Genomic DNA, 12391 nt, shown 5'->3' with positions numbered 1-12391 from the left:
ATTAGGGAGGAAATGAAAATGCTCGAGAACTTTCACAGGTTTCGTGTTTTCTTCTTCACTGGGATGGTAAAGTCCGCACATCAACAGATGACGGATAAACCTCAAACCTCGACCGGTTAAGCTAAACCTGTGAATGAGAACTCGCGATTTTATGTCATTTATTTCTGAAGACATCCACTTCTACGTCTCTTCCGTGGCTCTTTCAGTCGCCGTATGCCGGCGACAACTTGAAAAATTTCGAAAAGTTCACCCGGACTGGTTAGAGTTCATTTTGAGTTGACTTGTATAACTGCTTGGTGGCCGCGTCAACAGGAAGATTGCACATTTCATGCTTGTATTAGGCAAATAAATCTTGTCCGTGTGTGTTTTGTGTTCAAGTTCTATCCAAAAGCAAACAAACACGTCGTCCTTGAACCCAGCGTGCGCCGCGTCCTCGCTAACCACATATTTGCTCTGCGCCCACAGCGTGCGCGGGCCCGCACATCCAACATGGCCGCCAGCAGCCGGGCCTCTCCCCCGATAAACGACGCTGCCCCTTCCGGTCGGACGTTTCGCCGTGTTCCCATGGCGACTGGGTAAGATCAGGAAATGTGTGTCGTTGGCCTCGAAGCTAATAGGCGATTTCAACATGACGTCAACGTTTACGGGAACTCGTGACGAGTCTTTTGACCATAGCAGAGTGCTTGAGAAAACGACAAATAGCTTGAATGAATATTTTAGATTTTTTTTTCTCTACCAACAGGACAGGAAGTGTCCTTCCGGTTGCCGACTACAGGCTGTCCTCACGCAGGCGGGCACGGAAGCGGCCAGGAAGCTGTCCGCGGTCTGCAAGACTGCCAAGACGTTGGAGGACGCGGTTGAAGAGTTCATGGCGAAGCTCGCTAACGTCTACCATCAACACCGGAGGGTTCTGGTCATCCAACACGGTAAAGCCAGCCACAACTCTTCAGTTGTTTTGCATGCTGTCCAGGACCGCGCAACTACTTTCATAGCACTACTTTTGTCTAAATGAAGTCTTTCAGCTCACTTCAATATGGCTCCGAAGCACCAAAACGTCACCAGCTGCCGCCAGAGCACTACTTTTAGCTTAAAAGAACTTTCTCAACTCAAATCAACATAGTTTCATGGCACCTAGATGCGGTGCAATGGCAGCAAAGCGCTACTTTTGTCTGAATGAAGCTTCGAGGCTCACTCCATCGTTGCTCTAGGCACCAAAACGTCACAAGTTAACACCAAAGCACTACTTTTTGCTGAAAAGAAACTCCTCAACTCACGTCAACATAGTTCCGTGGCATCAAGATGCATTGCAATGGCAGCCAAGTACTACTTTTGTCTAAATAAAGCTTCTCAGCTCACTTCAACGTAGCTCGTAGGCACCAAAACGTCAAGCGCTGCCACCCAAGCACTACTTTTTGCTTAAAATAAACGCCTCTACTCACGTCAACACAGTTCCGTGGCACCAAGATGCATTGCAATGGCAGCCAAGCACTACTTTTGTCTAAATGAAGCTCTCGACTCACTTCCAAGTTCCAGTGTAATTCCTTAGCACCAAAATGCCACCAGATGAACTGAATTTTCTCCATTGAAATGTATTAAAATGCCATTCATCCGTTGCAGCACCGTCATATTTTTTTTCAAACTAGTTATTAATCAACAGAAATAACACTATTATGCAGTATGCAAACATATTGAATGGACAATCTAAAATCAAGAACTGTTTTTGATTTGCTGTCAAGTAACGAATGTATTGCGCGCTCTGCAGTGTCAGAGCTGAAATTCGTGCAAGACGCCGTTGAGCTGGCAAGGAACCTGACGTCACTCCAGCAACGATCTTGGCGGCTGCAGCAGCGGCTGGACGAGCTGAATGAGCGCATCCAGCAGCAGGTGGAAGAGCTGTGGAGAGCTGAGGTGAGGCACTCCAAGGTCTGAACTGATCTAAAAGGCTCTCCCCTAAAAGACGAAAGGGATTTACGACAAATTGCCACGCCCCCTTTTGGAGCTCGGCTTGTTATTTTTTTCCCCGGTTTCAGCGTCTACGTCACAGCAGAAATGGACCATCCTGACAGGATGATCCCTTTAAGTTCAAGGGGCACATGGTTGTGGCTCCCGGTCAACTCATTTGCAGTTGACACCCACATGTCAAAATCAACCACAGTGTAGATTAACAAGTGGAATTGCTCATATTGCCAAATTGAGCAAATTAGCGCTAATTTGGCATCAATGCTCGGCAGGTGGACGTGGACATGAAGCTGCGCACGTGTGGGGGATCCTGCAGGGCATCGTTGCCGTTCAACATCGACCTCGACGCCTATCGGACACTGCGGGCCGATGCGGCGAAGTTTGACAGCCGCAGAAGGAAGCTGGCCCCGCCCCCACCAGATTCGCCACAAATCAAACTGCGGCCTGTGCTCGTGGGCCCGCCCCCGTCCAAAGCCTACAAGCGCATCCCGGCGGTGCAGAGCCAACTGCTCACCCAGTTTGAGGACATTGGGCAAAATCAGCTCTTTGTGGAAAATGGCGAAGCACAAGAATATGAGCACTTATCCAACATACACTACCCACATAATAATAATGATGATATAAATTAGCGACATGTATTGGAGCCTTTCAGCATCAACAATTCTATTCTATGACGTCAGCATGTGAGGAATCTTGCAACTATTCTTACAAAACGTCGCTTCATTATTGCAGAGGTGCCATTGCGATATGATCCAACTCTTGAGATGAATAAATCCCAGCAATGGACTCTGACCAGATTGACGATACCAATAATTGAGATGCCCTGAACGGGAAATGCGCCATGCGTCCCGCTTTGGGCCACTCTTGCAGAGGAGCCACTGCAAGAGTCTAACTTTTAAGTCAAATCGATGGGTAAAAATAATTATGCCCCAAAATAGTGGAAATGCAGAAGAGAGATCAATGAAACCAATTGTAGCTCTTAATTCCCAAAAAGTCTCAAAGGGCTTCATATGCCCACACTTGACAAAAAAAACAACCCCTTTTTTAACACCTAGGAGTGCAAGGAACCCCCTCAGAAAAAAAAACCGAAAAGAACTTTACTCATTATTGACTGCACTGTGTACTATTTTGCTTATCTAAAAAAAATAGATTGAATGTGTTTTTTTTTTTCAAGGAAATAAATGTGTCTAGCGCCCTCTGTTGACCAGATGCCATTGCCCAAAGCTCAAGATCCGCAATTTTTTGTCAGGAGCGTTTAATCTGTGCTCTGCTCATGTCAACGGTCCAAAGGTGAAATAACGATGATTGAATTATGTTTGAGTCCATAAACATTTTCATTGTGCGAACCAGAAAGTATGTCGGTCGTTGCAAGTTTAAAAAGCAGCGAGGACACAAGTTGTCGAGTAAGTGTGACGTTTATTGTGAGTGTCTCTATTGTTATCGTTGGCTATCGGGAGGCGAAGAAGGGTCGTATCTTCATGCTGATGGCCTTGAGCGAGTACCAGCTGCCCTTCCAGTTCATCCACACGATGCCGTCGTCTGTGCCGTGCTTGGCCATCTGCTTGGTGTAGGCTCCCCCTATGTAGTAACGGCCGTTGGGATTGGCCGAGTGGCAGCGGTTGTACCACCAGCCGCCGCCGTCCTCTCGGGCGCACTGCTTGGAGGGATCACCGGGGTTCCTGGAGTCCAGCGGAAGAGGGTGAGTTTTATTGGGAAGGATTTTCGCTGACATACAGGAAGCTCGTCGCCTGTTCAAAGAGCGAACGGACGACGACGCGGGCCGTTTGTGGCCACACCCACCAGTTGTCGTTGTCTCTGTCGTAGGTGCTGAACTTTGCGCCGTGGTGTTTGGTCATGGTGCGGTTTTCCCCAGACAGCTCCAGAGCACCGTCCAGGAGACAGTTCCCGGCGTTGCCCGAGTAGTCGCCCACCGCCAGAACGTAGTTGGATGACTCGGACTGCATGGTGAACTGGCGGTACAGACTGTGGACCTGAACGCAAAGTGACACAACTAATAAGTAACGGTAAGAACGTTTGTGTTGGTGAAGAGGCCAAGCCTCATGCTCACCTTCGCGCCCGTCCAGTCTTGCATCTCAATGAGAAGCTCCGTCGGGCCCATCTTGGTCAGCTGACTGATGCGTTCGTTGCCCAGCCAGTATTCGCCTGTCATGTGACAGGAAGTGAAATGTGTGGCTTTGCTCCTTATCTTGGCAACTAGACAAAAAAAAATCAAATAAAAGACTGACCTGGCCTCTCACAGTAACCCTTGCCCACATCCAGCGCGACGTTCCCAAAACCACGTCTGTACTCGTCCCAGCGTCGGCCAAAGTCCACGCTGCCGTCCAGTCTGTTCTGGATGAGAAGCCATCCTGGTGGACAACATTTATGTCAGACAAAATTCCTCACGAGCCACGGTCGGTCCCTGGGTTAGAATCATTTGGGATTCTGCATCCTAGTTCATTTTTATTACGTTTTGACTTTTGTAAATTCCACTCGTTTTAATTTGGCTTTAGAGCAGTTTTTTTTTTATCCTTAATTTTAGTTCAGTTTTAGTTGTGTTAATATTCTTCTAATCTCCGAAATATTCGGCAAGTGCCAGATAAAAAACAAAAAACAAAGTATAGTCTTAAAAATTACGTAAACTACAATCCTCAAATGATTGTTTGACCTTCGGGCGTTCAGAAAATCCGAAATAAATCCATTTAGAAATCTTATGTATAAAATGATTTGATGAAATGAAGATGAAAATGACGGCCATTTTTTTGGGGGGAGTAACAAAAATGTTTTTTTCCAATTTAGTTTGAGTTACTATTTAGTCTCCTTGAACTATAATAACCTCTCCCCTTCCTACCTCCGTTCTGGGAGCTTTGGTCACAGTAAACTTTGTACGCGGGTGCGAAGGGGTCCGGTTGGATCAGGTACATCTGCGAGTCTTTCCCACCATGGCGGTAGATGTCCTCGCATTCCTTACCTGGAAGTACAGAAAGCCGATTGAGCATTTATCTTGACAAGACTACTCTGTTCTTTTTCCTCACCGGTCACCACGGGGATGGGACATTTGGTCTGGCACGGCTCCTTGCATCCTTCCTTCTGTGCCTGGATGGCCTTCTCCAGCTTCTCTATCTTCTGACGAATCTTTTCCACCACGCTCTGAATGGGGATGACAATAACACCACCTGGTGGTGAAGTCTGTCACTGCTAGGGATGTAAAGATGCATCGAAAATCGACTGCTTAAAGCAGGCGTGGGCAAACTACGGCCCGGGGGCCATATGCGGCCCATTGAACGTTTTAATCCGGCCCTTCGAATTTGACAAAAATTAAATAATTAATAAACCTCGTTCATGTTTTATTTTCTAAATACCATCATGCTAAGCAGTCGTCCACCCTTGTTCATTTTCATTTAAAATTAAATGTTTTTTTTTTTTTCTTCGATGAGGTGAGGTTACCAAAACACTCCATCCATCTGCTCCCCTCTGTCAAATTTTAGAAGCCACCAATCAAAAGGTTTGGCCAACATGGGATGTTATAAAATTTGTGGCGAAAAGCCGGGACGTGATTGCGTAAATATTTCGAGCGTTATTTGTTGCTACGGTAGTCAGAAAAGTTGCTAAATATAGCAACCAAAGTGCTAATTGCAATCAATGCACGTGTCGTGCCACCCACCTGCAGGACTCGAATGGTGGAAGGAAACACGGTGTCGACTGTCTCCTTGATGAAGGCGTGCTGATCCTCCACCTGACTCGTGAACTGATTGACCACCCGCCCGTTGTCTGTGGCGACAGGAATTGCGTGATTGGAGGCGAGGAGCGCACGGGGTAAGAGCGAGTCGCCATACCTCCGATGAGTCGCTGGCGCTCGGTCAGCGAGGAGGACATGTCGTTGGCGAAGTTGTAGACGACGTTGGACGAGCGCGATAGCTCGTCCACCAGCGGCGTCAACTCGTGGATGCTCTGGAACAAACAGGAAGCAGAGGATTGTTCGGAGGCTCCGCCCACTAAAATAGAGCGGTAATTCCCAACCGGTGTGCTGTGCCAAAGCATCCATTTTTATTTTTGAACTCCAAATAATGTCGTTTTGGTCATTTATCCGTGACAAATAGCGCTAGATGGGAGCTTGTACAATTAACACGTTTATTTTATCGTTCGGTGGTCTGCTGTGAGATGTCAAATATGAGCGTTGGCACAGCGAAGGTTTGGGAACCTGTGGCATACACGCACCGTCGTGACGCTTTTCTCCTGCTTGAGCAGCGCAGTCTTCAGCTCGCAGCCGGTCGGACACAACACACCCTGGCGAGGACGGAAAAGCGGAGACATGAATCACCGGAATGCGCAATACAGATTTTACAATGCCTTGGAATTTAGAGCAAAGACGTTTCAGAGAAAAATTCCACCTGGTGCTCAATTTAACCTTTCATTCATAATTACGAATAAACATATTACTATATTCCATATATTATTATTATTATTGTTAATATTTTGAAAACATGATGTATTTGGGGAAAAAAACAGGGAAAAGGCAAAATCAGCGCCAGTATAATATAAATCAATAATCTAAACTAGTTTACTTGCATTTCTGATTCATACATTTTGTAAAAACCTGTTAACCAGTGAAATTTAATTTTTATTTTTTTCTCCTGAATATTCCCATTTTTTCAAGGAATGTTTTTAGGTCTGGTTTACATTAAAATGAAGGCAAGCAAAGCATGAAATAAAATGAAAGACAGTTTAATTATCAACTTTGGTTTGAGTCGTGAACCAGCAAATACTTTTGCATTTGCATTCTTTTAAGCGTTCACCACGACAACGTCACAAGATTCCACCAAACAAGTGTCGCGTAAACAAAAAGTAGTGAGTCATAAAGCAGATTTCAACAATAATGCAGTCAAATCTGCGACTTTATCACTTGAATTTATCATTTTGGTGCTCTGCACTTATTAATCCTTGAAATTACCTGTCAATTATAAGAATTGAAGACTGACACTTTGAAAATTGTATTTATTTTTATTTTTTGGTAGAAAAATGTAAACATACCAATTCTCCGGCGCCGTACGAGCATCCACCCGACTCGGGGTACTCCTTCTTCACCTCGTCCACTTGATGTCCTCTGGATGGGGTGGTGGTGCGTCCTTGATACCTGAGCAGAGGCCATGTCAGCATCATGGCTCATACGTGCGTGCGTATTTGAAAAACTGACCTGCTGCCACCACTAATGGGGGGCGGCAAATGGCGGTTGGTCGTGTAGGAGTCCCGTCCGTGACTGAGTGGCCGGTGGCCGCGGGCGTCGGGTGCCGTTTGGTCCTGTGAAAGGTGGACGTGCAAAGTGAAAAGTCTGACGGACAACGCGGCGGATGAGTGGTCACGAGTCGACGACTACAAAATGGGTGGACGGCAAGTTGAAGAGTGACGCACCGTCGCGTTGGCCTTCGACGAGGTCTTTGTGGTCTTTGAATCCTGCACGCCAAGCACAAACGGTCAGCGGCTAGTTTGAACAGCGCTAACGTTAAACGAGAATCGCCGGGCTCACCGTGTCGTAATCGTCGTAGTCCAGGTTGCCTTGTGAGGCGGCCCCGCTCACGCAAAGGAACAGCAGCAGCAACGTGCGCGTCGTCTTCATCTCCGTTTTGCTCTTGTGTCCCCGCGGATCTCCAAGACGCTTTTTATACTCGTCCGCTCCACCCCTTGCTCCTATTGGTGGATCTCTGAGAGAACAGGTCATCACACAGCAAACATGATCAGGACTGACGGGAAAAAACTTGGTCAATGCATGTTTGAGTCCAAAGGGTCATCTGCATGTTGAAGTTACGTTTATTGATTTTTTTTTTTTTTTTTTAAACAACATTTCTGTGACACAAAGCATTAAAACCTCCAAAAGAGAAATCAAGTGGGGCAGTTAATGTCCAAAAGCGCACCAAGTCCAAAATCGCTAGAGTTCAGGAAGTAAAAAAAAACAAACATCCTGATATTTAGTCCACAATCTGGGGACATTGCTCCAAGAGTGTTCAGGAGTGGCACTCCTCAGGGTTCTATTCCAGGCCCAGTGAAAAGTTGATTCCGTGGACGATGCCGATGATGATGGGTTGCCAAGCAACCAGGTACCGGAGCCAGTCCAGCAGCTGTCCGAAAAGGATGTGCATCTTTTCCCAGCTGGGTGCGTGACCACATTAAGGACTGACAAGAACACACACACACACACACACACACACAGAATTGGAGAGAAGGATACGGGTTGTTCATCATTGTCTTCATGTCCACCTTCTCGTTGCAGTAAGGACACGTCTGCTTCTTCCCCACAATGCACCATCCACGGATGCAGAACTCGTGGAATCTAAAAGCCCAGGTGCCCAGTTAAGGCGCAAACAAGAAGCGGCTGTTCTCAAGATGTTTTGGAGTTGGTGAGGATACATGTGACCACAAGACAGCTGGTACGTGTCTTCAATGACGCCCTCCTCGTCCAGGTCCACCAGGATCTTCTGAGCGCACACGGCGCAGACGTGCTCGCTTAAACTGCGGCTAGGAATGCCGCCGTGGCTGTAGTACTGCACACACAATTTTTTTTTATTTCCTATTTAAATATAAACCACAAAATATGATACCAAATCACTTTAATATACATCAAGTCAATCTCGTCTTAGAACAGTGATTGTCACTCGCGGTACGTGGGAATTAAATGTCCAAATCGTGCATAATGTGAGAGTGATGTCAACATTTTTTTAAATCAGTTCATTACGCTTGTTAAGTATATTTAACACGTTACCCCGAAAGTGGACGCCATAAAGTCGGAGCAGATCTCGGCAAAGTCCCGGCCCAACACGCCATAGTAAAGTCCGTAGAACAGCATGACCACGCCCACGTCCATGGAGTCCTCCGCCTTGATCCTGCACATCCGCACAAATGTCATATTGTGGCAAGCGTCACGTCGTCACGCGTGTGTGTCACTGTCGACTCGCCTGAAGAAGACATTGAAGCCAAGCATGGTGAACATGATGGCCATGTAGCCCAGAAGCCCAACGGCGTAGCTCAGTTTGTAGATTAACAGGAACCATTTGTACACCATCCTAACGAGATAATGGGAGAAGAAGATTGATGCACAATTTCTGCTTCAAAGTACTATGGATGGAAATTTGAGGACTTTGTTTTGATGATTTGCTTTCTCTTTTTTTTTTTTTGCCACAGCAACTTGGGGCTCTGCCGCATACCTTGGCGTCCTGCAGGAAAGCGGCTTGCGCGTGGCTCTGAAGATGACATAGCTGGTGATGACGGAGAAGACGCCCCACATGGACAGGAACCTCCACCAGTAGAGTTTGATGGTAAAGTATATAGGAACCACCCACATCTGGACCAGCGTGACCAGCTGAGGACAGCAAGTGTGACTTTCTGAAGCCTACATACCCTCACAGACACACACACTCACGTTGTAGGAGCGGTGATGGCGCTGCTTCCACTGGACCAGCACGATCTGGGCCACCACCAGAGTAGCGACCAGGATCAGAACCATCTCGGCGTGCATGGCCTCGTGACCTTGATGTTTGACGTGCAGACGCTCGTGTTGCATCCTGCAGACGTGGTTGCCCACAATAAGTCCTAATTTTAGAACTTTTATATATAGAAAGGTTTATTTTTTTTAACTGATATGTATTATTGTAGGTAAATGTGGATCGGTCCTCTCACCTCCAACTTTCTCTGTGAGTCATTTTCAGCACATCATCCTAGATGCACAAGTGGAGATTGGAGGTCGTTTATTTATTGAAATTTTATTTGACAATATGGACGACTTAAGTTTGGAGCCCTGTGCCACGTCGAAACAGCGCGTTTCCACCCCCATACACATGGCTCAATGTTAGCTAGGAGGACGGCAGCGAGTCCTTAAAAAAGATTTTAAGAAAGAGCTTTTGGTTGTTGCGAATTAACGTACCTGCGGTTGTACACCCGCCATCCTGGCGGAATTGGAGCTTCCCCGTGCCGGTTAGCCGAGGAGGCCAACAGCAGCTGCTAGCTTGACGAGCTAACAGCTGTTCAACAGCAAAACTCGCGACTGTACGGCAACGAAGGAGGGTCAACCCCAATCGCGAAAAATATTCATGTTACTATTAAATCTACAACACGCTATTTCGACCCATTTTATCTTCAATGAGTGTTTCCAAAATAAGATATTCAGACAGTCAAGGTTTCACGGCACTTTATTCAATTGAAAATAAAATGTCTGCCGCCGAATTGAAGCCAACCTGCGGGAAGAAGACAAGACAAGCTTCAGCATTCCGCCGCATGTTCTACAACTGATGTGATCATACAGCAATATTCGCTCAGACATCCAAGGAAGTGTTAAGCCATCTTTGGTCACATGACCTCTGGTGGAAACTACGAATGGCAGGAAAAGTCGTCATCACAGCGACACTAATGTTCAAATATTCACAATTTATTTTATTTTATTTTTTACACACCTGAGTCTCACAAAATGGCCGCCACAGGACACCCACCCTGAGTGAAATGAACAAAGTTAGTTGACATTTAAACTTATCTTGACAAAAAAAAAAACATAAAAAAATAATTAAATTGTGGGTCGCTCAGACATCCAAGGAAGTGTTAAGCCATCTTTGGTCGTGGTGACCTCTGGTGGAAACTACGAATGGCAGGAATAGTCGTCATCATAGCGACAAAGACGTTCAACTAGTCCCTAGGATTGTACATACCTGACTGGCTTGGTTTGCCCATGCACAAAATGGCCACCACCTAAACACAAAATGGAGTACTCAATATACAATATAATTAATTCGAACCAAACGTGACAAGTCACATTTAGATGTTCGCTCAGACATCCAAGGAAGTATTAAGCCGTCTTTGGTCGAATGACCTCTGGTGGAAACTACGAATGGCAGGAATAGTCGTCATCACAGCGTCAAAAACGTTCAAGTAATTACATTTTGGACATACCTGACTGGCTCTTGGATGCTTGCTTACAAAATGACCATCAGGGACCATTCACCTGAAACAGAAAATGGAAGACGTCAGTTTTTAATGCAAGCAACAATGGCAAGAAGCCACGTTTCAAAGTACGCTCAGACATCCAAGGAAGTATTAAGCCGTCTTTGGTCGAATGACCTCTGGTGGAAACTACGAATGGCAGGAATAGTCGTCATCATAGCGACAAAGACAATCAAGTAATTACTTTTCGGATATACCTGACTGGCTCTTGGTTGCTTGCTTACAAAATGACCATCACCGGCCGTTCACCTGGAACAGAAAACAAAAGGAGTCAGTTTTCATTGCAGACCACCAAGGCAAGAAGCCACATTTCAAAGTTCGCTCAGACATCCAAGGAAGTATTAAGCCATCTTTGGTCGTGGTGACCTCTGGTGGAAACTACGAATGGCAGGAATAGTCGTCATCACAGCGTCAAAAACGTTCAAGTAATTACATTTTGGACATACCTGACTGGCTCTTGGTTGCTTGCTTACAAAATGACCATCACCGGCCGTTCACCTGGAACAGAAAACAAAAGGAGTCAGTTTTCATTGCAGACCACCAAGGCAAGAAGCCACATTTCAAAGTTCGCTCAGACATCCAAGGAAGTATTAAGCCATCTTTGGTCGCATGACCTCTGGTGGAAACTACGAATGGCAGGAAAAATCGTCATCACAGCGACAAAGAAATACAAGCAGGTACCACAACTGTTCGTACCTCACTGGCGTATGGTTGCTTGCTTCCAGAATGGCCACCATGGGACATTCGTCTGCAAAATGAGAGAGAAATTAGTTTTCATGTCAACAGCGCCTACATCAAAACATTAAAGTACGTTCGCTCAGACATCCAAGGAAGTATTAAACCATCTTTGGTCGCATGACCTCTGGTGGAAACTACGAATGGCAGGAAAAGTCGTCATCACAGCGAGCGGATTTAGAAATCAGGAAAGTATAGAACATGATGTTTCTTACCTGTTGCAGTTTCCGAATGAGATGCGTGCAAGACCTGCAATCACAATGACTCATGAATTACAAACGAACACAGTCACCACGTGTTGACATAGCAAACATACATCGATCTAATAAAGTTATCTCATTTCAAAAACAGTCTGTTTATAAACTGAGTGTCGAAATAAGCGTCCCACATGCTGCGACGCGTGAGCTTGACGAATTAAGCAACGGTGGTCCCTCACAACGAGACCACGGTGAAAAGACCATCGGCAACCATCCGCGTATTAAAAGAATCGTACACGCAAACTACCTGGATAATAAGATCTACCGTGCATTTCTCATGAAGTAGAGCAAACTATTAGATGCCAAAACATGGACATTAAATTTTAGTTACCAGTACAGCCATCCCCGCGCTTCGCAAACAGGATCCGAATATTGCCAAATCCTTTCGAGCCACTCTATATGTAGCCTCTTGTATATCATCGCCACCTAGTGGCTGGAGGGGAAACGACGGACGACGTAGC

The 12391-nt window shown here is 46.0% G+C and overlaps 3 protein-coding genes and 5 non-coding genes across 15 annotated transcripts; 1 reads left to right on the top strand and 7 right to left on the bottom strand.

Moving 5' to 3' along the window:
- The first annotated feature begins 420 nt into the window (after window positions 1-420).
- LOC148339025 (fibrinogen alpha chain) lies at window positions 421-2751 on the top strand. The gene is made up of 4 exons (XM_088295079.1): window positions 421-575; window positions 743-926; window positions 1763-1908; window positions 2232-2751. Exons 2-4 carry the CDS (start codon window positions 869-871, stop codon window positions 2586-2588), a joined length of 561 nt encoding a protein of 186 aa, XP_088151205.1. The 5' UTR covers window positions 421-575; window positions 743-868; the 3' UTR covers window positions 2589-2751.
- Window positions 2752-3355: 604 nt separating this feature from the next.
- On the bottom strand, window positions 3356-7637 carry fgb (fibrinogen beta chain). The gene is made up of 13 exons (XM_088295068.1): window positions 7484-7637; window positions 7369-7410; window positions 7154-7257; window positions 6991-7093; window positions 6178-6246; window positions 5796-5910; window positions 5624-5730; window positions 4995-5109; window positions 4811-4930; window positions 4206-4328; window positions 4028-4122; window positions 3760-3950; window positions 3356-3638 (listed from the first exon to the last, which is right to left on the bottom strand). Exons 1-13 carry the CDS (start codon window positions 7571-7573, stop codon window positions 3407-3409), a joined length of 1506 nt encoding a protein of 501 aa, XP_088151194.1. The 5' UTR covers window positions 7574-7637; the 3' UTR covers window positions 3356-3406.
- Window positions 7638-7707: 70 nt separating this feature from the next.
- Window positions 7708-12366, bottom strand: rnf175 (ring finger protein 175). Of its 8 annotated transcripts, none has more exons than XM_088295073.1 (16): window positions 12262-12366; window positions 11889-11922; window positions 11635-11686; window positions 11385-11436; window positions 10888-10939; window positions 10647-10686; window positions 10398-10434; window positions 9872-10181; window positions 9628-9665; window positions 9371-9512; window positions 9156-9310; window positions 8907-9014; window positions 8714-8834; window positions 8362-8495; window positions 8183-8284; window positions 7708-8103 (listed from the first exon to the last, which is right to left on the bottom strand). In XM_088295073.1, exons 8-16 carry the CDS (start codon window positions 9890-9892, stop codon window positions 7983-7985), a joined length of 942 nt encoding a protein of 313 aa, XP_088151199.1. In that variant the 5' UTR covers window positions 9893-10181; window positions 10398-10434; window positions 10647-10686; window positions 10888-10939; window positions 11385-11436; window positions 11635-11686; window positions 11889-11922; window positions 12262-12366; the 3' UTR covers window positions 7708-7982. The 8 variants fall into 8 exon arrangements, with proteins under 8 accessions (XP_088151199.1, XP_088151201.1, XP_088151196.1 ...); XM_088295075.1 differs by lacking the exon at window positions 11385-11436 and adding an exon at window positions 11136-11187; XM_088295070.1 differs by having other exon boundaries at window positions 9872-10434.
- Window positions 10256-10348, bottom strand: LOC148339023 (small nucleolar RNA SNORD14). Its single transcript, XR_015843062.1, has one exon. It is a non-coding gene; the product is annotated as a small nucleolar RNA SNORD14 (small nucleolar RNA).
- LOC148339022 (small nucleolar RNA SNORD14) lies at window positions 10517-10610 on the bottom strand. Its single transcript, XR_015843073.1, has one exon. It is a non-coding gene; the product is annotated as a small nucleolar RNA SNORD14 (small nucleolar RNA).
- Window positions 11009-11101, bottom strand: LOC148339021 (small nucleolar RNA SNORD14). Its single transcript, XR_015843013.1, has one exon. It is a non-coding gene; the product is annotated as a small nucleolar RNA SNORD14 (small nucleolar RNA).
- On the bottom strand, window positions 11506-11598 carry LOC148339020 (small nucleolar RNA SNORD14). The gene has a single exon (XR_015843041.1). It is a non-coding gene; the product is annotated as a small nucleolar RNA SNORD14 (small nucleolar RNA).
- Window positions 11752-11844, bottom strand: LOC148339019 (small nucleolar RNA SNORD14). Its single transcript, XR_015843052.1, has one exon. It is a non-coding gene; the product is annotated as a small nucleolar RNA SNORD14 (small nucleolar RNA).
- Window positions 12367-12391: the final 25 nt, after the last annotated feature.

This window comes from Idiotropiscis lumnitzeri, chromosome 4 (assembly GCF_059441095.1).
Source record: "Idiotropiscis lumnitzeri isolate Australia: NSW breed Sydney's pygmy pipehorse chromosome 4, RoL_Ilum_1.0, whole genome shotgun sequence".
NCBI lineage: Eukaryota > Metazoa > Chordata > Actinopteri > Syngnathiformes > Syngnathidae > Idiotropiscis > Idiotropiscis lumnitzeri.
This window is presented reverse-complemented; position numbering and strand designations above follow the sequence as displayed.